At 33.7% G+C, this 26494-nt stretch overlaps 3 protein-coding genes across 4 annotated transcripts; 2 read left to right on the top strand and 1 right to left on the bottom strand.

Annotated features, from left to right (window-relative positions):
- Window positions 1–1195: 1195 nt before the first annotated feature.
- On the top strand, window positions 1196–4465 carry LOC112525470 (6,7-dimethyl-8-ribityllumazine synthase, chloroplastic). The gene is made up of 8 exons (XM_025135607.1): window positions 1196–1452; window positions 1540–1658; window positions 2426–2521; window positions 2763–2858; window positions 3165–3243; window positions 3589–3635; window positions 4043–4102; window positions 4230–4465. Exons 1-8 carry the CDS (start codon window positions 1296–1298, stop codon window positions 4269–4271), a joined length of 696 nt encoding a protein of 231 aa, XP_024991375.1. The 5' UTR covers window positions 1196–1295; the 3' UTR covers window positions 4272–4465.
- A 5604-nt stretch (window positions 4466–10069) lies between these two features.
- On the top strand, window positions 10070–24564 carry LOC112525465 (helicase-like transcription factor CHR28). 2 transcript variants are annotated; one of them, XM_025135600.1, is made up of 12 exons: window positions 10070–10200; window positions 10620–10865; window positions 10963–11121; window positions 11241–11590; window positions 14259–14330; window positions 14430–14504; window positions 14630–15521; window positions 17322–17452; window positions 22672–22890; window positions 23042–23593; window positions 23675–23884; window positions 24233–24564. In XM_025135600.1, the coding sequence occupies exons 2-12, from the start codon at window positions 10712–10714 to the stop codon at window positions 24341–24343; spliced, it is 2925 nt and encodes a 974-aa protein (XP_024991368.1). In that variant the 5' UTR covers window positions 10070–10200; window positions 10620–10711; the 3' UTR covers window positions 24344–24564. The 2 variants fall into 2 exon arrangements, with proteins under 2 accessions (XP_024991368.1, XP_024991369.1); XM_025135601.1 differs by lacking the exon at window positions 24233–24564 and having other exon boundaries at window positions 23042–23333; window positions 23524–23593; window positions 23675–23760.
- Window positions 24565–24850: 286 nt separating this feature from the next.
- LOC112525469 (protein BPS1, chloroplastic-like) lies at window positions 24851–26052 on the bottom strand. Its single transcript, XM_025135606.1, has one exon. It carries the CDS (start codon window positions 25978–25980, stop codon window positions 24967–24969), a length of 1014 nt encoding a protein of 337 aa, XP_024991374.1. The 5' UTR covers window positions 25981–26052; the 3' UTR covers window positions 24851–24966.
- Window positions 26053–26494: the final 442 nt, after the last annotated feature.

The raw sequence follows: 26494 nt of genomic DNA, 5'->3' as shown, positions 1-26494 counted from the left end.
ACCGGGTAAGATTATCGGTTCTTGTCATGCTCCGTCAAGGTAAATGATATCGGTAAGTGCTTACCCAGTAAAGGTTTGGTAAAAGGCCCCTTACTGCATAATGCTAGGGGCGCAGCCCCTTGACCCCCTGTTTTGTTGTGATAACAGGTTTAAGTAAGTTTATACGAGTATGCACTCTACATCTCCTAACCCACGTTATAACTTAACTAAAAATCCCACCCATCATCATGTAAACCACAACTACGTCAATATGATTGATGACACTAAAATTAGCAACGCTCATCTCTCTCTTTATCATCACATTCAAGTCCAATCTTCGTAAAAATCGGAGGTTTCCATGAAAACAACTTTTTTCTCTTTGAGACACATGTGTTGATGTGAAGTCTCAATTCATCTCAATCCTCGTCTTTCACTTTATATAGAATGGAGTATCAACTACGAAATTGTAAATTACATAGCGTAGGGTGAATGAAAATTCACACTCATCATATTTAGATACAAACATTGTAAACTAAAACGTTCCATACTTTGTTGTGACATATTTTGCAGTTTAAGGTATGTGGCTTTTTGTTATGTATATAAGGTTAGTGTTAGGTTAGGTTAGGTGTTTGTCATTTTAATATTTTATGATAGAATAAATTGCATTGAAATAGAAATAAGTTTGTTTTTGTTTTTGTTTTAAGAACCAGTGTTTTAGACATTAATTTTCAAAGGTTTTAGAGGTCCGTTTGTGTTTGATGGACGGATTTGGATTTCGTGAAAGTAATTGGAATTGGGGAATTAAGACTGATTTGATTTGAGAGATGGGTTTTAAACAAATGTCTGCAGAAAGTCAACCGATCCAATTGGAACTGAAGGATTCAATTAGAACCAATTGAACATAATTGAATATCCAATTGTAATTAGATCGGATTGAAGATTTCAACATCCAATTTGAATTGGTCAGTTCTTGGATATTAGTTCAGAACCGACCGACATCGAATTATCCATCCGGTTATCTATCCAAACATTATCCAACTAACATCCAATTAATTTGTTTTCAATTTAAACAAATCATAATTTGTTTTGTGTTGATTTTTGAATTTTTAGTTTCGTTTGTGTTGGTGCAAAATCAAATTAAGATTCCAAAAACTATTTACTACAAAATGGAATATTTGCTTTAAAATATAGAAAGGCATGAACCGCGACGGTGGTTGGGGGTCAAGGCGCCATGGTTAATGGCTACTTGAGGCTAGGGAAACTGATAGATAAATAGCACTTCCATTCTCGACCCAAACTACAATTAACAGACGAAAATGGCGGCCACTGCTACATCTGCATCAACTTTTCTTCATCGTCTTCATGATGATACCTCATTATCAAGGGGAATGTATCGTCGCTCCTCTTCTCTTTCTCTTCTATCTTCCCCTACAACTTCCTCTAAATCCGCCCGAATCCAGTTCTTCCCAAAAGGTAAGATTTGAGAGTTTTTCAGTGTTTTGTGTTTGAAATGTGTATTGGTTATTCTTCATCTTACATACTCGTTTGTTATACTGTAAGGTTTGGCAAACCCGCTATTTGTGACGCCGGCAGAGAAGAAGAAATCATCTTTTCAAACAGAAGCTGTTCGTCAGTTGACTGGTTCGCTGACAAAGGCCGAGGGTTTTCGTTTTGCTATCGTTAGTTCACTATCTCTGTTTCGCTTTCTTCTCCAATTTCCCTTGTTATTAGTTCATGTCTCCCAGAAAATTAAAGAAAAGGTAGAATCGTATATTCAGATGAATTTGGGAATCTTGATAAGAAAAGGTCCTGGATTCATAATGGGCTGTTAAAATCAAACCATACTGTAGGATATTTAGGGTATTATCCGACCTTTTTACTTTCAGAATTTGAAATTGATTTCAATTTGTAGCAAGATTTACCAATTTATTCATCTTTTGAGATTATAAATTTTGAAATCGATAGTTAGTCCCTATTATTATCCTTGAATGGGATTTAATCTCTTACTATGGAGTTCTATCCACATTTGTTTGCAGTATTAGCAAAAAAAATTTACTTCCACTAATCTGCGAGATCCACACTATTATATATACAGCAAAGTATAGTTCTTCAAACCTCATTTGAAATTCCAGCTTGCCAATTGCCCTTTTGTTTGGTAATCAACGTCCATGAGTCAATGATTTCATGTACAATAGAGAGGTTTCGTGTTCATGTTCGAATCTCGGCACCATCCACCTGCCTCTGGGATGTGCGATTGTCTTCAGTGGGGCCGCTCTAGAGGGTGGCATATACCTTTTTTGTGTAATAGAGAACTCGAGCTTTTTATTGCATTCTTATCATGCCACTTCTTGGGAAGTAGAGATGGATTGACATTATGTGGACTTTTTCACTATTTATCGAACTTCTGATAACATTTTGTTATATATTACTTCTTTCTTTGACATAGGTTGTTGCGAGGTTTAATGAAATTGTCACAAGGCCTTTGATGGAGGGTGCTTTGGACACATTCAAGAAATATTCAGTGAAGGAAGAAGATATTGATGTACGTATCATCTCCCTTTATATATGTTTCATTTTCTTTTCTGCACTACCTCATGTATTTTCTGTTTCTATAATTTTATGGGTCATAACTCATAACTGAATTGCAATATGTTAAACAAGTTTCTTGGAAGGTTCAGCTATCCTCAACAAATTGTGATTTTGATTATCTCATTTTTTTGCTATAGTTTATGCTCAAGTGTATTGTGAGTTTGTGACTAACATTGTTATGTTCAATTTATTAGGTTGTGTGGGTCCCTGGTTGTTTTGAGGTCGGTTTGGTTGCTGAAAAGCTTGGAAAGTCAGGGAAATACCATGCAATCTTGTGTATAGGAGCTGTGGTAATATACTTATTCTTACACATTTTATCTGTGATATTGTTCAATACGATTATGCAACAACTGCATTATGCATTCTTGCAAAGGAAAGATGACCATTTCTCTATACATTATCGCCCTTTTAGCTAAAACGTATGGTGGATAGTAGAATTTTGTTATTTGATGGATGTAAACTTGGAGTAAGAAGGTGATTAGGTAGATGGAATTCCCTTCTTTATGTTTGATAGATAAAATATCTTAAACAAAAGCGATCACATGTGCTTGACATCGATGCCTAAATATGTTGATTGCTATTTTGTGGTTTTCTAGATAAGAGGTGATACTACCCACTATGATGCTGTTGCTAATTCAGCTGCATCCGGAGTCCTTTCTGCTGGACTTAATTCAGGTACGATTTATATTTGTATTTGAAGTCGTTACCAATCTTTTAAAGGAGTGTATGGAGTTCATATAAGTGTTTTAGCACTTACCCACTATCAGTAAATCCTTTCATTTTAAACTCTCACTTAACATGATATTCTTTTGCACTACATACATCCTTACACACACATGTACATATGCATGTATGTAAGTATATGTCAAACAAACATGGTCAAAGAATTACATGACAACAACAGTGCTAAGTGTGGTATAATGATTTGAAGCCAAAAACCTGGAGCTGATGCTTGTCTAATAATCAGTTTTGTATTATATACTTGAAGTGACTCCATGCTATCCACTTATGATGTTGCAGGTGTTCCCTGCATATTTGGAGTATTGACATGTGAAGACATGGACCAGGTATATTTATAGTTTGAATACCCAGCTTCAGTAATTTTTGATCGTTCATGATCAATGTTTATAAATATTTCACCTTCAGTATAACACCTAGCCCAAAACATGGGGTATGAAACGTTAAACATAAGATCATAACAACTTACTCGAGATTCGAGAATAATCATGAATGCATTCATGCTATATCAAAACTCCAGACTATTCACAAGTGAAAACTCCATTGTTCTTTGCTCTTGAATTTGCTTCTTTATGTACCAAAAACAAAAGTAGAACTAGTAAACCAATCAAGTTTATGTAAACCTATTTGTCCTCCTAATTTTCTGATTTAACCATCACACTTGAATTTGAAGTTATGACTATATTGTAACTAAACAAATTACACTCAGTAAAGTTAAAACAATTTACTGTTACAGGCCTTGAATCGTGCGGGTGGTAAAGCAGGGAACAAGGGGTCTGAGACGGCTTTGACCGCTGTAAGTTGCCTCTATCCTATGAATTTGTTTAGGGTTTAGATTAGATGATGTTTTTGAGAGTAGACTTACCAAATTACACAAGTCAAGTTGGCTATTTTGTTGACTGAAATGTTGACCTGTATTGCAGATTGAGATGGCATCTTTATTTGTGCATCATCTGAAGGAGTGAGTAATCTTTGTATGTCATTTGTTGAAATCACGCTGCTCAGAGGAATATGATGACTAGCTTTGCAGTTGGTGTTCCATTTTTTTCCCCTCTTGTTTCTGTTTTTGTGTTATTTTGAGGAATAATCAGTGTTGTGGTTTTGTTGAGTTAATGACAGAACCAAGTTAATAATGGAAAAAAGAAGCCAGAATTTCACAGATTTTTACAGCATTTTGGTTACTTAGGGGCCGTTTACCAAACACTTACCCGGTAAAATTCAACACTATCACTTTCTTACCCGGTAAGATTTTAGTCCACCAAAACGGCATTGGATACAACAATTTACCTGGTAAGTGCTAACCGTGGTAAAAGTCATCGTCCTCACTTACCATATAAGACTCTTGGTCCTTGTTTCGCTCTTACCGGGTAAGATTCTTGGTCCTTGTCATATTCATCCGGTAAGGTAATGTGACTTAGTAAATACTTACCGAGGTAAGCGTTTGGTAAACAGCCCCTTAATCATATCATCTTTGTCTACTTTTATATCTTCCAACATGACCATGTTAATCTCATGCACATGTGAAGATGTTGTGATAGAGATGGCCAAAAAACGGTTACAAATCTCCGTATCTTTAACATGTTCTTCGTAAAAATAAAAATTAAACCACAAGGATGGTGTCTGATTGGTTTGAGCTTGGCTCCAAAGGTCAAAAGTACCAGGAGGTCCCAAATTCAAATCCAAGGAGGAATAAAAATCCTCTTGTGGCCACGGAGGTTTAAATGCGGTGACTCCGGGCTACCTGCAAAGCAGGTGGTCGCCCTGTGATTAGTCGGTTTACATAGCGGGTTGGATATCCAGGTTAATCAAAAAAAAATTAATAAAGAATCAAAAGTTAAAATATTTATAAGAATTATATTATGTGAGATTTGATTAATATCTATATAAATATAAGACATCGTCATATTTTGACGTTGTGACGCCTATTTGATGTACATATAATTAGACGACTTTCGGTATGCAAATTGTAAAAAAGTAAATATACGGATAATGTAAATATGATATGAAAAGACATTTTTTTAATCAACATGATATCAAAGTCATTTTAGGGGCGGACTTACAAACGGAGTAGGGGGTGCATGGCCCCCGCTCAATCATTCAGTTGTAGTTACTTTTTTCTATCGGTTTTAATTGTGTATCCGTTTAATTTGAAGTGTGTTTTTGTATGTTTTTTAAAACCAAACTTAAAAAAGAAATGTGAAGTTGTCAGAATTAGAGGTGTCAATGATGCTAGTCGAACTTGAGTATTGATATATTCCACTCGAACTCGACAATAATTTCTCAAGCTCGAACTCGACTCGAAAACTCATGAGTAGTTAAAAATTAAACTCGACTCGAACTCGATTGCAATTTTTTAAACTCGAACTCAAACTCGTTTGAAGCTCGAACCAAGCTCGAACTCAAACTCGAACCAAGCTCGAATCATCCTCACCCATTAAAATTTATGAAACTGACCATTCTCTTAAAAATTATTATGAATTTGTTTATAATATTTTTATTTACAATTCCCAATTTTACATTTAATTCTTTTTTTATAATATTTTTCCTTTCACATAAAATAAAATAAAATAAATCACATTTAACAATTAAAATTTGTATGAGTTTTTATTTTTAATTTTTTTTATAATACTTGAAAATCGGTTATTATTTATATGAACATGTTTACGTAATAAATTTATAAAATTATATTTTTGTTGTTAAATTTTTTTATTACCCATCACGAAATCAACCAAAAAAAGTAGTATTTACGTCTTGCTCAAAATAATAAAGTCGATTTCATTTGTAAAATGTATTATATCATATTGAAACAACTGAATTTTCACTGAGTCAAACCATATTGACTTTTCTCTGGGTTAAACCGCGACTTTGTTATAACTTGTTTGTTTATCTCTTAATAGTTACATTAGAGGTGAATTTTGTTTGACAAAAAAATATATGTCTCTTAATGGTTTAGAAACTCTCTGAATGATTTTGTATCATGGATCTTCCTTAACCATTCAACGCCCTGATTTCATTGTAACCAATTACCAAACAATTATATTTCATTTTGCATTATATCATTAAAACATCTTAATCATTTTACACCAAATCATTCAACAACTGTCAAACATCCCTTAATATTTAATTGATTGACCTCAAAGGTCCCCCACTCATAAAAATTTGAGTCTGCTACTGAAGTCATTTTTGTTGATTACAAAAACTACAAATAAATGTATCTATCAAGATTTATCAAAATAAATGTAGAAAGAAAAAAGGAAAAAAAAAGTAATTTTAAGCACATTTATAAAATTACGAAAAAAATTATATTAAATTAAAAATATATTTTTAATATATTTTTAAAATTAAAAATATATAATAAATACTTTAATATAAATTAGAAGGGTACTCGTGCAATGCAGCGAGATATATATTGATTTTAATATTTCATTTTATTATTTATCTCAGTCGATGTTATAGTGTGGTTTTATGTGATTTTGAAAAAGTGATGATGTTTTTATTTTTGAATAAAATATAAATTTGAAGATATTATAAAAAATCTGACGAAAATATATCGATATCAGTGTCAAATTAACTATTTAAAATTTCTATTTTTGTGTAATTTTTTAATTATTCAATTTTTTATTAATTTAATTTATGTTCAATAACGAAGTAATTTATATTTGGTTTAATAATATAATTTTCTTATAAAGATAATAATAAATTATTTTGTTAGAACTCGATAATTATCCTAATTATTTTTTATATTTTAAAATTAGATGTTTATCCTCTATTTGATTATTTTTGTCCACATTTAGTTACACGAATTAAAAAATGGAGCTTTAATGAGTTGTACTTATGCATAATTTACTTATGATCTTGAATTTTAAGTAATAAACATCAATATACAATAATTCAGATATAAAAAATGGTTTTTAAGAGTTTTTATCAAATGTTTTATAATATAGTATAGATAATATAACTTTTATAAAGATAAAAATAATTATAATAGAATTTAGTAGTTATTCTAATTATATTTTATAATATTTATATTTAAAATGAGATATTTATCGTATTTGATTATGTTTATTAGTTAGTTATATGAATTTAAACATATAGTTTTAAAACGTTGTATTCATGTATCATTTACTTGTAATTTCGAATTTTAAGTAATATGCATCATTAAACAATACTTGATGCATTAAAAATAGTTTTTAAGAATTTAAACCAGATGTTTTTATAATACAATATAGATAAAACATACAGTACTTTGTGTTATATTCTCAGTCATCCTAATATATCATTTTATCTAACGTAAGTGTATATATTTATAGATTTTTTAAACGAATGGTTCATAAATATCTGGTTCATTGTAAAATAATTAAATGTTCATAGAAAACAATCTTCGATTTATAAAATTTTTATTAAGTACAAAAAAACTATTTAGAATTATTACACATAACATACACATGCATATATAACAATCATAATAATATAAATTAAAAAATAATTAAAAATAACATATCATGTTACAATCATATGATTTTAACATATAATATAATAATTTACGATATATTATGGTAGAATAATAATCCATATTTACATTTATACTATATTATAAATTTGATAAAAACTTTTAAAAATCATTTTTTATGCATGAAGTATTATTTATTGATGCATATTACTTAAAATTCAAAGTTACAATTAAATTGTGCGTAAGTATAGCTTATTAAAGCTCTATGTTTGAATTAGTGTAATAAACTACAGATAAACATAATTAAATACATGATAAATATCTCATTTTTAAATATAAAAAGTTTGAAATATAATTAAAATAATCATTAAGTTATAACATAATACTTAATTATTATATTCATAAAAATTATATTATTAAACAAAAAATTAAAAAAAAATGAATTAAAGAGATACACAAAAAATGAGAAATTTTAAATAATTAGTTTGATACTAATATCAATATCTTTTCAAAATTTTATGATATATCTTCATATTCAGATTTTATTAAAAAATAAGATATCGTTTTATCAAAACCACATAAAACTGTATTATAACATCAATCGAGACAAAAAAAACGAAACATTGAAATCAAGATATATCTCACTACATTGTGTAAGTACCCTTCTAATAATCTATAATGCATTATATAATAATAATAATAATAATAATAACATTCCAACAAACTTTTTAAAATAAAAAGAGATAGTAATTTTTTTCAAATTTAATTTCTTTTAGAAATGATCACTTAGAAATATAATTATGTCCGTAAGAATTTTTTTTAAAAGATACAGACAATATTTTATTAAATAAATTAACTATTTTAATAATATTTATAATCTTTAAAATAGACAATTTGTTAAATTGAACGTAATTTTTTTATTTTAAAAAAATTTGTTGAAAATCCTCTAAAATATTTATGTTAATTTACATGACATTTTATTTTATTAAGAATATGTTCAATTTCCAAAGTGGCTTGTAAGAAGTTGCTATTTATAAACTGACCAATCAAATTAAGACATATCATCATAATTTAATTTACCTTTTCACCTACATTTGACAATTGTCTTATTTTGATTGGACAAGAAAAAACATGTTAAAGTAATCTTTTTAAATTTCCAAAGCTTTAGATTTTTTTACTTACATCAACATCAAGATTTATTTTTTACATTTTTAATGAATAATTTGATATGATTCTAATATGCATAGCATTTCTTAAAACCCAACATCAACCTTAAAGGTACGTTTGATACGCAGACAAAATATGACAGGACAAGACAGAACAAGACATGACAAAACAAGACGGTTGTTCAACGTTTGGTAAGACATGACAGGGCTGGTTAAAATGACCAATTTATCCTCAGTGAGCTGTTTATTGTTTTTTCCCACTAAGTAATCAATATAAATGTTAACAAATACGGTGTGCAAAGTATTAACTTACATCAAAACCACTGCTACTTGCAAAAATATATTTGTAAAAGTACATGATTTCATAATCAACTAATGATATATGAAAAAAGTAAATATAATATAAGCATCAAGAATCCATTATCGAAGCAAATCTATATGCATTCCATACTAAGAAGAAAAAACTACTACCAACAAGCGCACAATCAATTAAAATAGATTAAATATCAAATAGTAAATAAAATACAAGCATCAATAAAAACGATTTGGCTAGTGATCCCGTATAGTATCATCACATTCACAAAACTTGGATTTCATATCATCACATTCACAAAACTTGGATTTCATAAATTAATAAACTATAGGGATGAATATATAATAAATTATATAAATTAATAAAAATATAGAAACCGTATAAAAATAATATTTTGAGGACAGTAAAATGAAAGTTTAAAAAACATAAAATACAATAAATAAAATTTAATGAATGAATAAAATGTAAAAGAGAGACCTATTTGATGTTTTAGAAGAGAATTAAGTTTTATTTTGAGGTCATATTGGTAAAATATAAGTCTGTTCCTCCTTGTTCCACCTTGTTCTATAGGGTAGGGATAAAACAGGTCTGTTCCATATAAAATTTCTACCAAACATGAGACAGGGAATCCCTGTTTTATTCTGTCATGTCCATATCCATATCCAGTATACCAAATGCCACCTAAATAAATGTCAAAATCAACCATAATTTTTTACATTTAGAATAAAATTGACATCACTCAAAATTAGAAGGGTTTTGGGAAAAATAGAAGGGGCAAAATGTGAATACGCTGCGGAATGAAGTGTGTTTCCCTAATAGATACTCTTCTTGTTTGAGGAGACTGGTTTAGAAGAGGCCAATTGATTCGGTTTGAAATTGGGGGAGTAATTTTAGGGCTTTTGTTACCACGGGGACGTTGAAGAACCACAACTCTTCTTAGACCTGATGTGAGCGAGAATTACGAGGTGCGCCCAAGAAAATCTTTTCTATCTTCATACAGAATCTCTCCTTCACGCTTAAATGTAAATGTATGTATGCATGGTTGTGGAATTAAAGCCATTTGCTGTTAACTGGTACATGTCTTTGTTTTTAGTATGGATTGAGGATATGTATATGTTGTTTTGGTGAAGTTGTCTCTAGTCTTTTACCTAATTCAAGAAATACCGGTTACATTCTTGAAAAGTTTTCTGTTCTTGTTACTTAACTTTGTGAATCGCGAGGTGCTATATAAGAATACATGCCAGATCATGCTAACCCTGTTTTAGTTTGGTTGGTGCTACATGGGAATGTTGAGATTATTTGAATGAGTTACTTAGCGCTCTAATTCATGGGTCTATGGGGTATCTTTTTGGTTTCTTTTGTGATGTAAATTTTGGATACTCAGGTCCCGCTTTCTGAATCTAGCTTGGTCCAGCATATGGGACTTCATGCGCTTTGATCTCAGAAAGAGGAAAGCATTCAGCTGTTGTGTCGCCAATGGAAATGATATATATTAGTTCAACAGATAGTGATTCTAGTGATTGGGATCTAGACAAATATAAGGCGCTAAGTGATTCGGATTCAGATATTTCTTTGCGCAATTCTAGTGCTCTTCCTCTGTTGGGATCGTCTTCTGGGACAAGTACTACAGGTAAAGAACATTTTTATCAGTGAGACTCACCATGCTAGAAAACCATTATCTTGTCAATTTAACTTGATATGTCTTAATGTCTTTATCAAAATTATAGGTCTGCATGGATCAAGTCAATGGTCTCTTCAGCCTGAAAGAAAAGCTGCTATAAATGGACACTCATCTCATTCTAGTCTTGATTTGGATGACCAGCTTCAGATTTTATCCAGTTCTACTAACAATTTTGGAAGTTCAAATCGGCACAAATTCATGGATAGTAAGTATGCCAAGCTTTCTTTAAAGAATGGTAATTTGGGTGTGATAGGATAGTCTGGGGGTGATATTTCTCTCTAACAGCAGCTTGATTTCATGAAATCACTGCTATTTTTTGTACAGGCTTTGATAATCAGTTATTCCGAAAAGATTCCGAAAGATTGAATCCATCTCTTCAGCCATCGTCATCCAGGTCAAATTTTCCACTAAAAAGTGTGAGCAGCAGTCAAACTCTTGAAACTTATGGAAAACCTTATGCACATGCATGGCCAAATCACGCAAAGGTTCATATGGAAGAAAATTTCAGCCGGGCCAGTAATGATGTGGTGAAGGACAGCCATGGTAGGGTTCTAACTCCATCGATGAACGCTTCAGCTACACAATATGCTGGTCAATCTGATCTTTATCGCTCTGGGGGGGTTGTTGAACAAGCGGTTGGTGATGAGAGGCTTATTTATCAAGTAGCATTACAGGTATTAGTTTCTCCTTGTATCATTATATAGTACAAGCTGCGTTGAATTGCTGTAGATGTGATTAGGATTCTCGTGGCTCTGTATCTAAGTTATGGACATGTTTAATATATCATTTGGCCTTACATTCTACACATGATTTTTGATCAACGTCTTTTTGAATATTCATGATTGCGATGTCATTTTCCAACAGTTTCCGATGACAGATTGGTTGCTTTGTAGAATTTCATTTGTGTTCACATGTCATGATGAGTGAATATGAGCCATTGCTGATTCATTTTGTACATTTACCACATATATGATACCAGAAAAAGTAGAACAAATTACAAAAGAAGAATAGGGAGATGGATAGAAGAACCAGAGAGAGAGAGAGAGAGAGAAAGAGGGACGAAGTGCCCTCAACGAGATGAATATTTCATTCAGCATAATATCCTTATAATGTTGTTGGTAATATCCTAATGCTATTTTTAAAAGAATAACAGAAACAGTGGTCTTACTTGTGTCTTTTGTTTACCAGTAATAAAAAAACACTCAATTTCCTTTATAGTTTATATCAATATTTGTGTATTTTCTTGAACTTGTTGAATACTTCAACCTGTTTATTCTTCATAAAGATTAAAATTGGTTCAACAAGGATAATTAAACATTTGGAGTGTAAGTCAACCTGTGTCAGTGTTACCCAGCTTAAGTAACTGAAAACTAATGGTCATTTTTGTTTCTATTCTCTATCTGCATAAGAGATACCTATTTATGTAATAACTAAATGCTTTTACTGTACTTCCTGACAACCACCTAACATTGTCGACAGACATCGTTAGACCCAATACAGTGAAAGGAGTCATTGACATGCAATTATGAAGGATTCTTGCCTGGATCATCCAAGAAGAACACAATTACACAAACCTTAATGCTGTGTTCTCGAAACGTTTTTAACGAAGGAAAGGGGAGGAAAGTAAAAAAAAACTTGTGTTCTTGAAACTTTTTTATGAGAGGAAGGAAAGGGAAGGGAAGGAAAACAGTGATAAGTTTCCTCCCAAATGTAGGAGGAAAGGGAAGGGAAGGAAAGGAAAGGAAATCTTTTTAATACCTTTTAAAAAATTATCAAAATTACCCCATCCTTCGTTCTAGTGGATAGATTTTTAAAGGGTATATTAGCAAAAATGACATCTTTCCTTTCCTTTATCTCCTGTTCAAGAACGCAAAAAATTATTTTCTTTCTTTTATTTTCCTTTCTTTTCCATCCCCTTCTTTTCTACCATTTATTTTCTTTTCTCCCCAAAACCGGAAGATATTGTGGCTTCCAAACGAGCCAATGTAGGATTCCTAGCCTTCTAGAAACCCAGCACGATGAACTCTCCTATCATCCATCATTATAGATTCAAGCAACAAAATGAACTCTAATTACCGCAACAACAATTAAAAAGCATACCTAAATTAGAAGTTAGCATTTCACGGTTTATATAATAGAAGCAATGTCATTTAAAGAGTGTCTGCAGGATACAATTTCATGATCCAGCATATTCTTTGATGCCAAACAAAACTTTTCACCTTCTAAACAAGACAGGCCTGACATCTGCATTCTCAGATCCTGCTCAAATAAATGACCTGACATCACCCATCTAATATGCAAAATATCTGATGACTCATACCTTAACAGTTTCCTGATCTCAACAGCAATGGCCGAGTTGATTCAACAAAAACCCTCAAGCAGAACATGTTGTCTTTGATCTCAATGGAGATCAGCTTTGCAAGAAAATTCTTCCTTTCGATCTCAATATCTCTCAAACTTAAGTAGAGAAACTTGGATTTGATCATGTTGGGTTCTAACTTACAAGATCATAAGGGCCAAAATTGCATAAACAGCAAAATCAAAATCAAATGCAGGGTTAGCATCAACAGCTTCTTTTTTCTATCTTATTATGTAACCCATTAAAGAAATCCTAATGATGGCTGATAGCTCATCTAAAGCCCAAAAGATATGATGACGATTTTCCCAGGGCCAAGTGCTACTGGTGGCAGGTGCTATCTTCTGGCATTCTAGCTCAAGCTGGTGAAAGCAGTACTTCTGTGGCATGCCAAGCTTTTACACATTGTACTGCCATGGCATGGAAGGTGTGGTATATTGGGGAAAACCTTTCCTATGAACTTATTGAAACCAACAAATATGAGGGCTATATATAAACAAGCTTATGATGACTGTTAGACAGATGATACTCCTAATTAAGTTAGAGCCTGGACTATTACCTAACAAGATATATGTGTAGACTGAAGTAATATATCTTAATGGCATTTTGCAAATCCAACACTAGTTGCAGATAAAATCATACTTTTTAGTTTTCATTGTTAGTTCCAAGGATTGTGCTTTGGCTATTATTGCATGAGATGAAAGCTAAAACGGCCTATTTACTTTGATGTATGTGTTGTTTTAGCTCTAGCAGTTACAATGTTCTACCCAATATATTCTCAAGACTGGAAGTTCAAATTGTCTGGAGAGGGGTATTTTATGATGAAGTAGTAATATTCTGTAATTCAGTAAAGGAGTTGATATTTGAGGGAGTTAACATGTGATGTTAAATTTTTTAGCCTAGAAGAAGGTTGATCCATTTATAATCTGTTCACTGTATTTTGAAATATGCTCAACCTTGAAAAAGATATGGTTGTTTTATTTCAGGATCTTAATCAACCCTTAACTGAAGCAACTTTACCAGAAGGTCTTTTGTCGGTCTCCCTCTTAAGGCACCAGGTTTTCTACGCATCTGATATAAAAAAGTTCCTTATTTTTAGTGTAGTTATATTTTTATTTTATTTTATGACTTCATGTGTTCTGTTTACGTGTTTCTAGAAAATTGCCTTGGCATGGATGGTTCAGAAGGAAAAGAGTGTGGCTTGTTCTGGTGGAATTTTAGCTGATGACCAGGTTGCTACCTTGTAAATTGGAATGCCTTGGACAGCATATTTAATAGCATCATTGATCTGAAGGATTTATATGTTAAAAATTTAGAATCCCACCTAGACTTACTTTTGCTGTGTCTCCCTGCACAGGGCCTTGGTAAGACAATTTCAATGATTGCACTTATACAGAATCAGAAATCTTTATCAAAACCAAAATCAGATGATTCTCGCACTTCAAAAGCTGAAGCTTTGAATTTAGACGATGATGATGGCATTGGCACAGTAGTTGTAGATGAAGAGAAGCAGACTGGAGAAAATGATGAATTGAAGGTGATCACAAGGGTCAGTAGCTCAACACAAGAATTTCGTAATCGGAAACCTGCAGCAGGATCGTTGGTCGTGTGCCCAGCAAGTGTGCTGCGACAATGGGCCAGAGAGCTGGATGAGAAAGTTGCAGATGAAGCTAAGCTTGAAGTTCTAGTTTATCATGGCGGCAATAGGACGAAAGATCCTGCAGAACTAGCAAAATATGATGTAGTTCTTACGACATACGCCATTGTGGCAAAAGAGGTCCCAACTAAGTTTTTGGACGAGGATGATGAAGATGATCAAAGAAATGGGGACAAGTACGGATTATCTTCCGAGTTTTTCAATAAGAGAAGGAAAGGGCCTAATCCTGGTAAGAAAAAGAAGAGCAGAAAAGGTATTGATGGTTCTGCCATTGATAGCAATGGTACTCTTGCAAAGGTGAATTGGTTCAGGGTGATATTAGATGAAGCTCAAACGATAAAAAATAGCAGAACCCAGGTGTCTAAATCGTGTTGTGGTCTTAGAGCAAAAAAAAGGTGGTGCTTGTCCGGAACACCTATACAAAACTCAATTGATGAACTATTCAGCTATTTCAGATTTCTAAAATGTGACCCATACGCGAATTATAAATCTTTTTGTAATCAAATAAAGATCCCAATATCCAGAAACTCAATGCAGGGTTATATGAAACTTCAAGCTGTGCTGAAGGCAATAATGCTTCGTCGAACAAAAGGTAAAAAAATTGTATCCGTTCGCCTTTTTGATACTGTATTACTGTGCTCACTTAATGTGATGCACAAATTTATGTACTCCTATTTTGTTAGTAAAAGATTTATCTAGTATTGCTGTGTAATAACTGAATAAGGTTATCCTGCTAAAAGTTGCACCGTCCTTGACGAGTATCTAGTAGATGTAGATTGGGTTTCATGTTAACCATTGTTTTCTTCAGATGCCCGGTTTTTTTGGTAGACAACCCAATTGCTAGGCATCCCCTCATGCTTCTAACGCAGTACATTAGTAAATGATATAAATTAAGGTCTAAATGAGTGCTAGAATAAGAATTCTTTTATGATATAAATTAACAAGCGGCTCTATAAAGCAAACTTAATTACTTGAACTAGGCTGGTCATTATAGAAATTTATATGTTAAATTGTGAAGCTTCAACATCCGATTCTAAGCTTGACCACTAATATTGTTAGGGGGTAAAAAATTATAATTTGGTTAGAACTAAAGTTTAGTATTGCTTTCCCAATTTTTTTGTATCTCTATCCACTTACCCATAATTTGTATTCAGGGTTTTCTCATTAGTAGTATAGACATTCTTTGAACCCTTAATATTCATGTGATATATAGTTTTATCTTAGAAATTGGTATAATATAAGAGGTCTTGCTTTCATTACATTGTTTATGAACTTCATAAGAATAATGGTGTCCAAGTCCATACATATATACACATCTATGTAAACATGCATGCGTACCTACGTAGATACACATACACATGTTTATGAACTTCACGAATTCACATTCATTTGGTTTAGACATAACTAAGTAAAAGGTTTTCGCTTTATGAATGCTTACATCTACACAAACAAAGTAAATACTTTAAGCATCAGAACAAAAGTAAATTGATATAATAAATTAGCTTTAATAAAGTAAATTGATATAGTAAATAAGGTTATATGCAGTAAAATATAAAAATGCAGTGTTTTGTATGCCAAAAGGGAGCAATGGGTCATACATTGTAGAATATAAATTGTACTTTAATTTGTTTTAATTAAAGTTAAATGGAAAGGTTGTACCTTGTGCAGTTCTATTTGTACATAAATCCGGTTAAAGATTTTGACAAATTATTTTACTTGCATCTTTCACAGTTTTACCTATGAAGTTCGAGGGATTATCCTTATAGTTAAAAACGCTATATAACATATGATTAAATTAAAATATTAACTCTTCCATTCTTTTCTCAAATATTTAATTGGATTTGTGTATCATTAAAAATGCTAATAAGTAGAACTCTTTAATTGTTTAATGGGGTATTTAAGAAGTCTAGGATAGTTCATTGGGAAGAAGTAGATCTTCCTATAAACATTCTCCCCTGTCATATCATGTCGATTTAATTTTTGCCAATTCTGTAGCCATGTAGGCTAAAATCTAAACATTTGCATCTCTTTTACGTCATTTAACTGGTTAATGATGTGTTCAATAACACTTAAGAAGTTAAATAGGCTAATTGTCAAAATTGATTAATATACTTGGTAATTTGAGATTTGGGCATAGCACAATGGGTAAATCAGAAATTAAATTGTTATTGTTCTTTGTGAAGTTCATATACATTTTTATCCATCTGGTAGGGTTTTGCGTTTTCATATTGTTGTGATACATCGGCTTCTGCTTCTTGTTAAATGTTCTCATTGTTATTCATCTTGGTTTGTTCCCATCACATGTAGTCATGCCTGGTTTCTAGGTTTTATTTGTTCTCCATGCTCCTTTGTTAATTGCAAGTTGTTAATCAGCTTTACTTCTCTGGTCCAGGCACTTTGATCGATGGTAAGCCTATCATCAACTTACCTCCGAAAACAATAAACTTGACAATGGTGGACTTCTCAAAAGAGGAACGTGCTTTCTATCTCAAGCTTGAAGCTGAATCACGCACACGATTCAAGGTGCTTTTACTTTTGTTCTCCCTCCCCCAAAGCCCTTATTTCCTAGAAGATATGTCCTTATTTTGTTATCATTTGAATATTTGTATAGTCTTATAAATTCAGAATTATAACTTGTCCAGCATGAAAATCAAGCAAGCCAACTTTCGAATTTGTAATTTATGTGGCCTAGCCGCCTAGCTGGTAACTTCTGATATATTCTAAATCCTTAGCTCCTTGCTAGCTTTTTTCTTACTGGTGTCCATCGTGTGGTGGAAGTAACTTATTCTTGCTTTTGATGATTGATGGATGAAGCATTTCAGATGACAACCCCATTATAGTATGGTAATGGATGCTGGTATACCTGGGGTGGGTCTGTCCTTATATGTTTAGGCTTCTGCTTCAACTTTGGGTGCTATGATGTCACAAATTCCTACCTCAAAAATATAATGGACTTCAAATTAAACTGCCTTTTAAATTACGGTTTCTCAAGGAGATTGAAAGACAAAGAGGGAAAGTCAGTGAGAGAGAGAGAGAGGAGAACTAAAAAAATCCAACCATCTTCGAACTCTACATCTTTCAGTGGAGAGGACATTTGGTGTGTGTCTTCATCATTGTTCTGCTTCCCTTCTGTTTTTTCTCTTCTTGATCCTTCACATGTTTTATTTTTAGTTTTTGTACATCTATTCTTCACCTTTCGTGGTGATCCTATGGTTGCTTGCTTCTGTTATCTGCCGACCAGTTTGGCAATATCATTGGGTTATTTTGTAATTTTGTATGAAACAATCTAATTTTCATCTGTGGAACTGGAATCCCACGCAATAAATGGCGCTTGTGCAAGCTCAATCTGACACACACATGTTGGGCCCACTTGGTGGATATGGCTCATGTGTGGGATAGAGCTTCTACAAACTATATTCATTGTGTCGTATTTCCACAAAAGCGATTTTTCTATGTATATATTAACTATTAAAATAAGTGTCTTTCCTTCCAGTTTTAAGACAGGCTGATTTTTTTTTATCTTGGTGCTCCTAAGTCATTCATGTTCTAATCTAACCAGTAGCAATTTTAAATGGTTAAACTATGAAGTATTTACTTTTTATGAATTTATTTACTGCATGTAAATTAATTAACTGCTTTACTTGCAGCCATTTTCTAAGAATTTATAAATACTCAACCCTGGAACCATGATTTGGGAAATTATCCTGTGCATGGTATCCTCTTTTAACGACCTCTTGTCGGTGGATTCTCTAACCCCTTCCTACTCAAGTTGGTTGCATGATATTGCTGAAAATTAAACCAAATCTTTCTAATTATTTTCAAATGCCCACCTAGTGCCTTTTTTGATAATCCTTTATCCACTAGTAAGACAATTGGATATATAAATTGTTGAGTTGCCATCTTTGTCATATGCTTTTTAAGATTTGTACTGGCTAGACGTTTTATCTGCTGCATATCAGATTGTTAGCCATGTAAAATTGGTAATCTCCTTTATTGAGGACGTGTTTGGAGTCACAATGGCCGACTTATTGAAGTCTAGTGACAAACTTTTCTCCATTTTAGTTAAATTTTCTGTGCATGTGTTAAGAATCAATATGGGGAAATGTAATTATGACTAGTAGTTATCTTATTAATTTTATTGATTTAGAACAATTTAACAGCAAGGAATTGGTAAAAAGGAAGAAGTAGGGATTTGAGGGATCAATCCTCGAATGCTAGGATCTCTTAAGTTTCATACTCAAGATTGCCATATCACCAAAGAGATAATATGTATCTTCAAAACTGGTCTCAAATTAATTTCATAAATGTAGTTTTGCTTGTAATAGGTTTACAATACCATTTTAAAGTCCTTTCTTGATGTAGGATAAACTAAATTATAGCTTCTGAAAAAGTAAATATCATACTATTACTAGCACAATAACTAGTAATGATGACAATTACTATCATCTCTCCTCCAAATGGCTTACCTGGAGGACACAACAACCCCCGAGTGCAACTACTTGATGGTACAAGAATACATGTGAGTACCATAAAGCTGATGGTCCAATGTCCATGTTGCAATAGAACCGAAGATACAACAAAACCTGAAGGCATCCATAAAGTGTCATTAGCCAACTTGGAGTGCATATCAATCTATAGATGAACTGGCACTCAATTTGTTCTAAAAAATTCCTTTGCTTACTGCCAAATGAATCTACTACCCTACCTCCAAGAAAATAAGGGTACAAACAGATTCAACTGCAGCTAGATTCCAGAGAAATTGATGGAAGTCGGATTTCCTAGTTGGGTTTGTGATCTTGATCAATTCTATCTCAGATGCCTTGAGAACAATGCAATAAGTTACGGTGAAGGCTTGAAGCAAACTTTTTTGGGCAAATAGAAAACAACTAAGATCCCTCTTGGGTTAATAGCCTAATCAAGAAAATGGATATTTAGTTAATGCTTAAAAATGCCATATAACAAGTGTGGCTACATTGTCAATTTTGGAAAACTATTTCATAACGATTAATTTGAAGAAAACAGAAAGATTTGGTTAAACATCAGAAAATGTTGCTATAAAAGGATAAAAGAAGAGAAGTTGAATGCTTAATAGAAGCATCATCAAATACACTCCTTGTGGTGCTCTCAGCAGAAGCTACAGCCTTTGTCTCTGTTGTAAGCTTAACTAATAGAAGGAACCCCCCCCCCCCCCCCCCCAAAAAAAAAAAAAAAAAAAAAAAAAAAAAAAAAGAAAAAAAAAAAAAAAAAAAACAAGTAAAATTGTTTAGAGGAAAAGTAATCAAAAGCACACATTCAAATTAGAACCATTTTAGGGCTAGGATTGAGGTTTATATATAGCGGAAAAAGCTTCCATGAGTTGTGAAAGGAATATGCATGATGTTTTATGATAAGGAAGGAAATTTGACACATTCCCGACGGCACTAAATGGCTACCATGATGTGAGAGTATGTTACACCTTGATAAACTTTATGTCTAAGTGCATATCCGTATGCTCTTTCTGGTGGTCTTATCCAAATATATGCTGGAACCAACTGTTGATCTTTGAGATACAGCATACATACTATGCGCTCCTTGCAGCATCTTCAACTTATTTGTGTGCTGGTCTTAAGTACTCACCTTGCTGTTGACTCCATACCACGCTGTATGTTTGGACCCATTCCCTTCTTTCTGTTCAGTTGGCTTTTAGCATATTCATACCCTTTGATTGTCTCAATTTTGGTGTATGAATGCCTTTAATTTGTCCATTTTTCTTCTTTTGGTCATGAAATAGAATTAAGTCAATTAGGTATGTATTTCATACAAAGCATATAGCATTCAACAATTATATTTCACCTTGATAAACTGTCTGAAAGTGCTTAATAGGGCATATATACACATGTCTTTCTGGTGGTCTTATCCAGACATACACTGTTTTTCTCAGAATTAACAGTTGATCTTTGATTCATGGCATCCACATATGCAAACTTTGCAGCATCTTCAGTTTATCTGTGTGCTTGTTTAAACCAATCCATTTAATTTGTTTAATTTTCTGTATTTTCTCTTATAATAGGAGTCATTCAATAAATATGATTTTCATTTAAAATCAAGGGAATTACATGGTAAATCCTAAAAAATAAACAGTGAAATATGTATGTCAAAAGGATCTACCAGATATCATTCTATAAACCTTGTTATCTTTTGGTGGATGCTACAAGAACCTGAGATATGACAGAATCCAACAGAGATACAATGTGAGATTATGAGCATGTGTAGGATGGTTTTATGATAAAAGATTTAGGACTAATTATGTTGTCTAGGATTTTATGGCCAGATCTTCCAACCTTTTCACAACAGTTAATCAGGAAATAGTACTCAAGGTTTTATCAAGTATCGGCCATGACTCCCCTACATAAATCTATATATTTTCGGTCGATTTGTAGTAATGATACACCTTATAACAGTTCAGCTGTGAGGGCGTTGTATAGTGTATGATGGTTGTAATTCAATAATCGTTATATTTATAAATAATTAAACACACCATATGTACGTGTATGTATATGTGTGTGTATATATGCAAGTATGTATCTGTGTCTGTGTTATCAGTCTGTGTACAAGCCTGCTTCATCACATGCTAAAAAGGGGTCATCTCACTATCTTTTATGTAAAATGCAATTTAAAGTATTTCCCAGCTCCACTAGGATAAGCATTCATAGTGTTTATGGCTTTTCATGTTTTTCACATCTAAGTGAATGTTATAATCCATGGGTTTTGATTGGGTAAGTTGGTCTAATACTAGAGCTGAGAATAATCAATCATCTTTCATTTGGATAGTGAGTTAGTTTTTATAATAGCATCCCGTTAGGGACAGGCTTTCTTGTTCATATGTCAAGGGCTTGTAAGGTTTTTTTTGCGTTGTATCGAATTTAACTAGTAGAGAGAAAACATGTATTCAGCAGCTTGCACAGTTCCTATGCATTTTTTTTCTGTGTTGCTTCCTCGCTTTTGTGACGTGCGACTGAAAAAAGAACAAGTGATCCCAGCCCCTTAGAGAACGCATGATATTATATATCCAAGAAGTTAGGCATTGCAGCTTCATGATGGTTGCAAATGCTCGTATAAGAATGAGAAAATAGATATACTTTCATCCCTCAAGCACATATGAAGGACTACATATCCAAGTCACTGCTCAAAAGATATATTGGGCAAGCCCCAACTATGTCTGGAAAGAAAGAAAACTACTTCAACCCTGTTTTTTGTTATTGTTTTAATAGTTTGCTCATAGTTACAATTTCATTCTACATAATTTCTGATTGTTTTATTTCTCATAAACTAATCAGGCATTCATGATGTCCTTTACTTAAGGGGTAGAAAAAGCTCCCCATTTTAAAGTTCTATTGATGAGGCTATTGTATCTTTAGGTTTACTACTTATTTCTTTAGACACGTCCCACATCCATGGTTCAGTGTTGATTTGGGACTAGAGAAGTATCAGTTAACATTTGCCAGTATCATAGTATCTTACTTTTTGACATTAAGTTACACACTTTTTGGTTTACTTGTAATCAGAAGGCCTAATGTCATTATATCATTATCTTATGATTAGAATGATTCTAAATGCTGAAAACACAATGCTGTCAGCCATAGAAGGCCATACAATGTATGCAACTTCAAAGAAGTCAAAAGTCTGCAATTTTATTTGTATGAATGTCATTTTGAATCTTGGTTTATTTAGTCTTTTTCTGAGTCTTAGATACTCTTTTGCAGGCGTATGCTGCTGCAGGTACTTTAACTCAAAATTATGCAAATATCCTATTGATGCTTCTGCGCCTTCGCCAGGCTTGCGATCACCCGTTGCTTGTTAAGGGATTTAGCTCAGAATCTGTCAGTAGAGTTTCTACCAGAATGGGAAAGAATCTCCCCAAGGATATGCAAGTGAATTTGTTAAATCTCTTGGAAACTCTCAACATATGTCACTTGTGTAGCGTGAGTTTCCTGGTCCCTCCAACCTTATCATTCTTTTACAAGTGAGATCAGCTATAGCCTGTTTGCAGCATAGGGGAATTGTTCATATATACTTAAAAAGAAAACAGTATGCGTTGTGTAGACTCTCAGGTCTCAATTGATGGTTTTACAGGATCCACCAGAAGATGCTGTCATTACCCTCTGTGGACATGTATTTTGTTATCAGTGTGTATCAGAATACCTGACTGGGGATGACAATACATGTCCGTCACCAAAATGCAAAAGCCAGATTGGCGCTGATCTTGTATTTAACAATGCCACCTTAAGAAGTCTTATCTCTGAAGATGGTGAGGGCCCGAGTTCATCCAAAGTTGATGAGAAATCTATAGTTCTTCAGCTTGATTATAGTTCTTCCAAGATCAAAGCTGCTCTGGAGATTATTCGGACCTGTTGCAGATCAAAAGGTTCAAGTTCAGAAACACCAAATCTAGTTAGATGCAATGGTGATTCTTTCTTTTCAGGAAATGCATCTTCTAGTTCGGGTATTGGTGGTCAGGTGGTCGAAGGACCAATAAAAGCAATTATATTCTCCCAATGGACAAGAATGCTGGATCTCGTTCAAATGTCGCTTAATCAGTATTCCATTACATACAGGAGGCTTGATGGTTCAATGTCTCTAGCTTCAAGGGACAGGGCTGTCAAAGAATTCAACACCGATCCTGAGGTTGACTTCCTACTTCACAGTATTCAAATTCTTAAAATAGACACAATTTCAGTTTTGAATCGAGTAATGGAATGGTTGCAGGTAATTGTTATGTTGATGTCCCTGAAAGCTGGGAATCTTGGTCTGAACATGGTTGCTGCATCTCATGTTATTCTTTTGGATCTTTGGTGGAATCCAGCTACTGAAGATCAAGCTATTGACCGAGCTCACAGAATCGGACAGACGCGTCCTGTTACAGTCTCGAGACTCACTATTAAGGACACAGTTGAGGACAGAATTCTTGCTCTCCAGGTTTGATCACTATGTCAGTTTTTCAATTTGCTTGATATTTACTTTCTAGGTTATGTCATATCGTTGTTCATAGTAGCCGACCTTAATAGTGATTAATATTAGGAAGATAATAATTTAACTCCTAAACAGTAGACGAATTGCCCCATGGCCTCCCCACCGAGCACCCTGCCACCATCCTCCCTCTTTGGTATTGATTCCACTTCTTTCCTACCAACCATGACCATACCCGTAACATGATCTTGAATTAGAATTTGTGTTACTCAATGCTCAGGCTTGTCTGATTCTTGTCCGACTCAGGTTATATTTCCACATCGTCACTTTAATTGATATATTATTTGGTGCATGCAGGAAGAGAAAAGGAAAATGGTTGCATCCGCTTTCGGTGAAGATCAAAGTGGAACTTCGACCGCTCGTCTAACACCAGAAGATCTAAAATATTTGTTCATGGGAGCTCATTGACTCCCTTATTCCTTAGCTGATGGCCTTGGGCATTTTTGTTTAGATCAAGTGCAAAGCCCTGTAAATAGTCGTAATTACTATTGCTGTAGAGAATGTTAGTATCGACCGTTTGTTTGCTCAACTGTTTTTATACCGACATTTGGAAGTAGGATGTGTGACCCGTTAATAGCTCTTTGCAAACATTGTGTAACCTTATATTCGATGTCTTTTTAAACTAGGAACCCAAATGAGTCCGCTTTAATTCTATCGTTATTTACAAACAAGCCGGATCTACGATTGTTATTTGCCTTTGGCTGTCTTTCACGAACTCGTACTCGATTCCTTGTCTCGTGAGACGAATTTGTTTGCGGGGTTACGTTTCATGCAAGTGTTTTTTGAGCTGAAATGGCAGGTGATTGTTGGATAGGGACCAACAATTGGTAGAACAGTCTAATTAATTGTTTTTTTATGATTTTGTTTTTTGGACGTTTGAAAAAGTTTTTGCATTAAAAAGTGAAAGAAAAATGTGTGATTTAGACGTGTGAAATTTTATTACGGAATTGTATAGAGCTTTCGGTTGAATTTGACGTTACAAAAACATTATAAACAACCCCACACGGTACACCAAGGTCGTATTCACACACCTACCAAGTTGCCTTCCTAACTCCGTCTAATACACCGTTACGTGTTTTCAAGACACTGTTAAACAAACCGTTAACGCCGTTAGTCAACCCGTCAACGACGTCCGAGAAGTTTGCCGCCGCGTTTCCCAGTTCTTTGACGCCATTCTCCAATCGGCTCCGGTTGTCGTCGCCGTCGAAGACGATCTCATCAAGGAGATCGCATATGGCTAGAGATCGGCTTGCTGTATCGTCAAGCTCTAACAACCATCCTTTTGTTCGTCCTCCGTCTGAGGTTTGCTTTGGCTTTATCAGCTCGAAGATTTGTGTCTGCATACGGTTGACCGAATCCGCCCAAAGGAACACGTCCGGAACTCGCACTTCAACCGAATCGGACTGTCCGTACAGCACGGCAACCAAAACGCTGGCTATGAAGACAGTCAAGACTCCGAGACCGTGTAACGTGCGACGGATCATATCTTTTGCGCTACTTGTCTTACCAAGCGGCAGGCTATTGATGGCGGAAGTCAATTCTTCGATCAAAGCCTTTGCGCGTATACCTTTCTCCTTTGAAGTGTCGTGTCTGTGGTGAACGGATCTGATGAGAGCGTCCTTCGCCTTTTTTAGTTTCTCAGGCGACGGGATCTGACCGGATGAATTTATCAATCGAAGGCCGAGATTCATCAGAAGGCGACGCTCAGTCAATTGCTGAACCGCCGACGAGATCAAATTACATAGATCCAGTACCTTTACACTGTAATCCATATACAAAGCCTGATAATAATCCGATTCAGATCCTAAACTCGAAATCTGATCCTGCGCTTCGGAGTGAACCATGGAGAGAAACGAAACGGCCTTCGACAGCCAGGATAAGCTGATAATCGACGAACGGGATGGTGGAGTTAGAGTTTTTAGATGGAGAATTACCTTTTCATCAAAGAATCGAGCAGGTAGTTGGTAGCCTTTTTGGCCATGCGTGGGTTTCTTCCCGATGGATTTGAAATGGGAAGTTAAATGAGTTTTGTCGACAAGAAACATGGTTGAAAGATGGTAAACTTCAAGTCGGAACGGAGAGTTTGTCGCCGGAATTACCAGCTGCGTCTTTCAATTTTCAAATACAAACATCTTGTGCATATAATATATGGCCAGCAGCGACGATAAGGTACGAATCTTCCAACGAAATCCCTGAATTGCCCCCCGTTGACCGTTGCCGGTAATATATAGTTTAAAAACGTATTATTTAAATACTTATATTTTGAAAAATATCCTTTCTAAAATATTAAAATATAGTTTTTAAAACAATTTTATTTCTTATAAAAATACGTATCCTTAATAATAATTAAATAAAAATACATTTTTCAGGTGTTTTACAACTCGATGATAATTAATAATATTAAAAATATTTAAAAATAATTAAATAATTATGTGTTTACGTGAAGTTATTGGCATATTTGTTGGTACAACTAAAGTATAGTTTTATTTTTATTTTAGGTGTTTTACAACTCATTGCTTATTGTATATGTACAGCCGTATGTATATTTATGGATAATTT

The sequence above is a fragment of the Cynara cardunculus genome, assembly GCF_001531365.2.
Source record: "Cynara cardunculus var. scolymus isolate 2C chromosome LG 13, CcrdV1, whole genome shotgun sequence".
NCBI lineage: Eukaryota > Viridiplantae > Streptophyta > Magnoliopsida > Asterales > Asteraceae > Cynara > Cynara cardunculus.
Note: the sequence above shows the minus strand (reverse complement) of the source record. Positions and strands in the feature narration are given on the sequence as shown.

What these genes read in the sequence shown, in the direction of transcription:
- LOC112525470 (XM_025135607.1), top strand. Translation starts at nt 1,296, where the DNA reads ATGGCGGCCACTGCTACATCTGCATCAACTTTTCTTCATCGTCTTCAT. An exon ending in AGGGTTTTCGTTTTGCTATC is followed by an intron (nt 1,659 to 2,425) that starts GTTAGTTCACTA and finishes TCTTTGACATAG; the next exon opens with GTTGTTGCGAGGTTTAATGA. An exon ending in TGAAGGAAGAAGATATTGAT is followed by an intron (nt 2,522 to 2,762) that starts GTACGTATCATC and finishes TCAATTTATTAG; the next exon opens with GTTGTGTGGGTCCCTGGTTG.
- LOC112525469 (XM_025135606.1), bottom strand. Translation starts at nt 25,980, where the DNA reads ATGTTTCTTGTCGACAAAACTCATTTAACTTCCCATTTCAAATCCATC.
- LOC112525465 (XM_025135600.1), top strand. Translation starts at nt 10,712, where the DNA reads ATGGAAATGATATATATTAGTTCAACAGATAGTGATTCTAGTGATTGG. An exon ending in TCTCCCTCTTAAGGCACCAG is followed by an intron (nt 14,331 to 14,429) that starts GTTTTCTACGCA and finishes ACGTGTTTCTAG; the next exon opens with AAAATTGCCTTGGCATGGAT. An exon ending in AATTCAACACCGATCCTGAG is followed by an intron (nt 23,594 to 23,674) that starts GTTGACTTCCTA and finishes GAATGGTTGCAG; the next exon opens with GTAATTGTTATGTTGATGTC.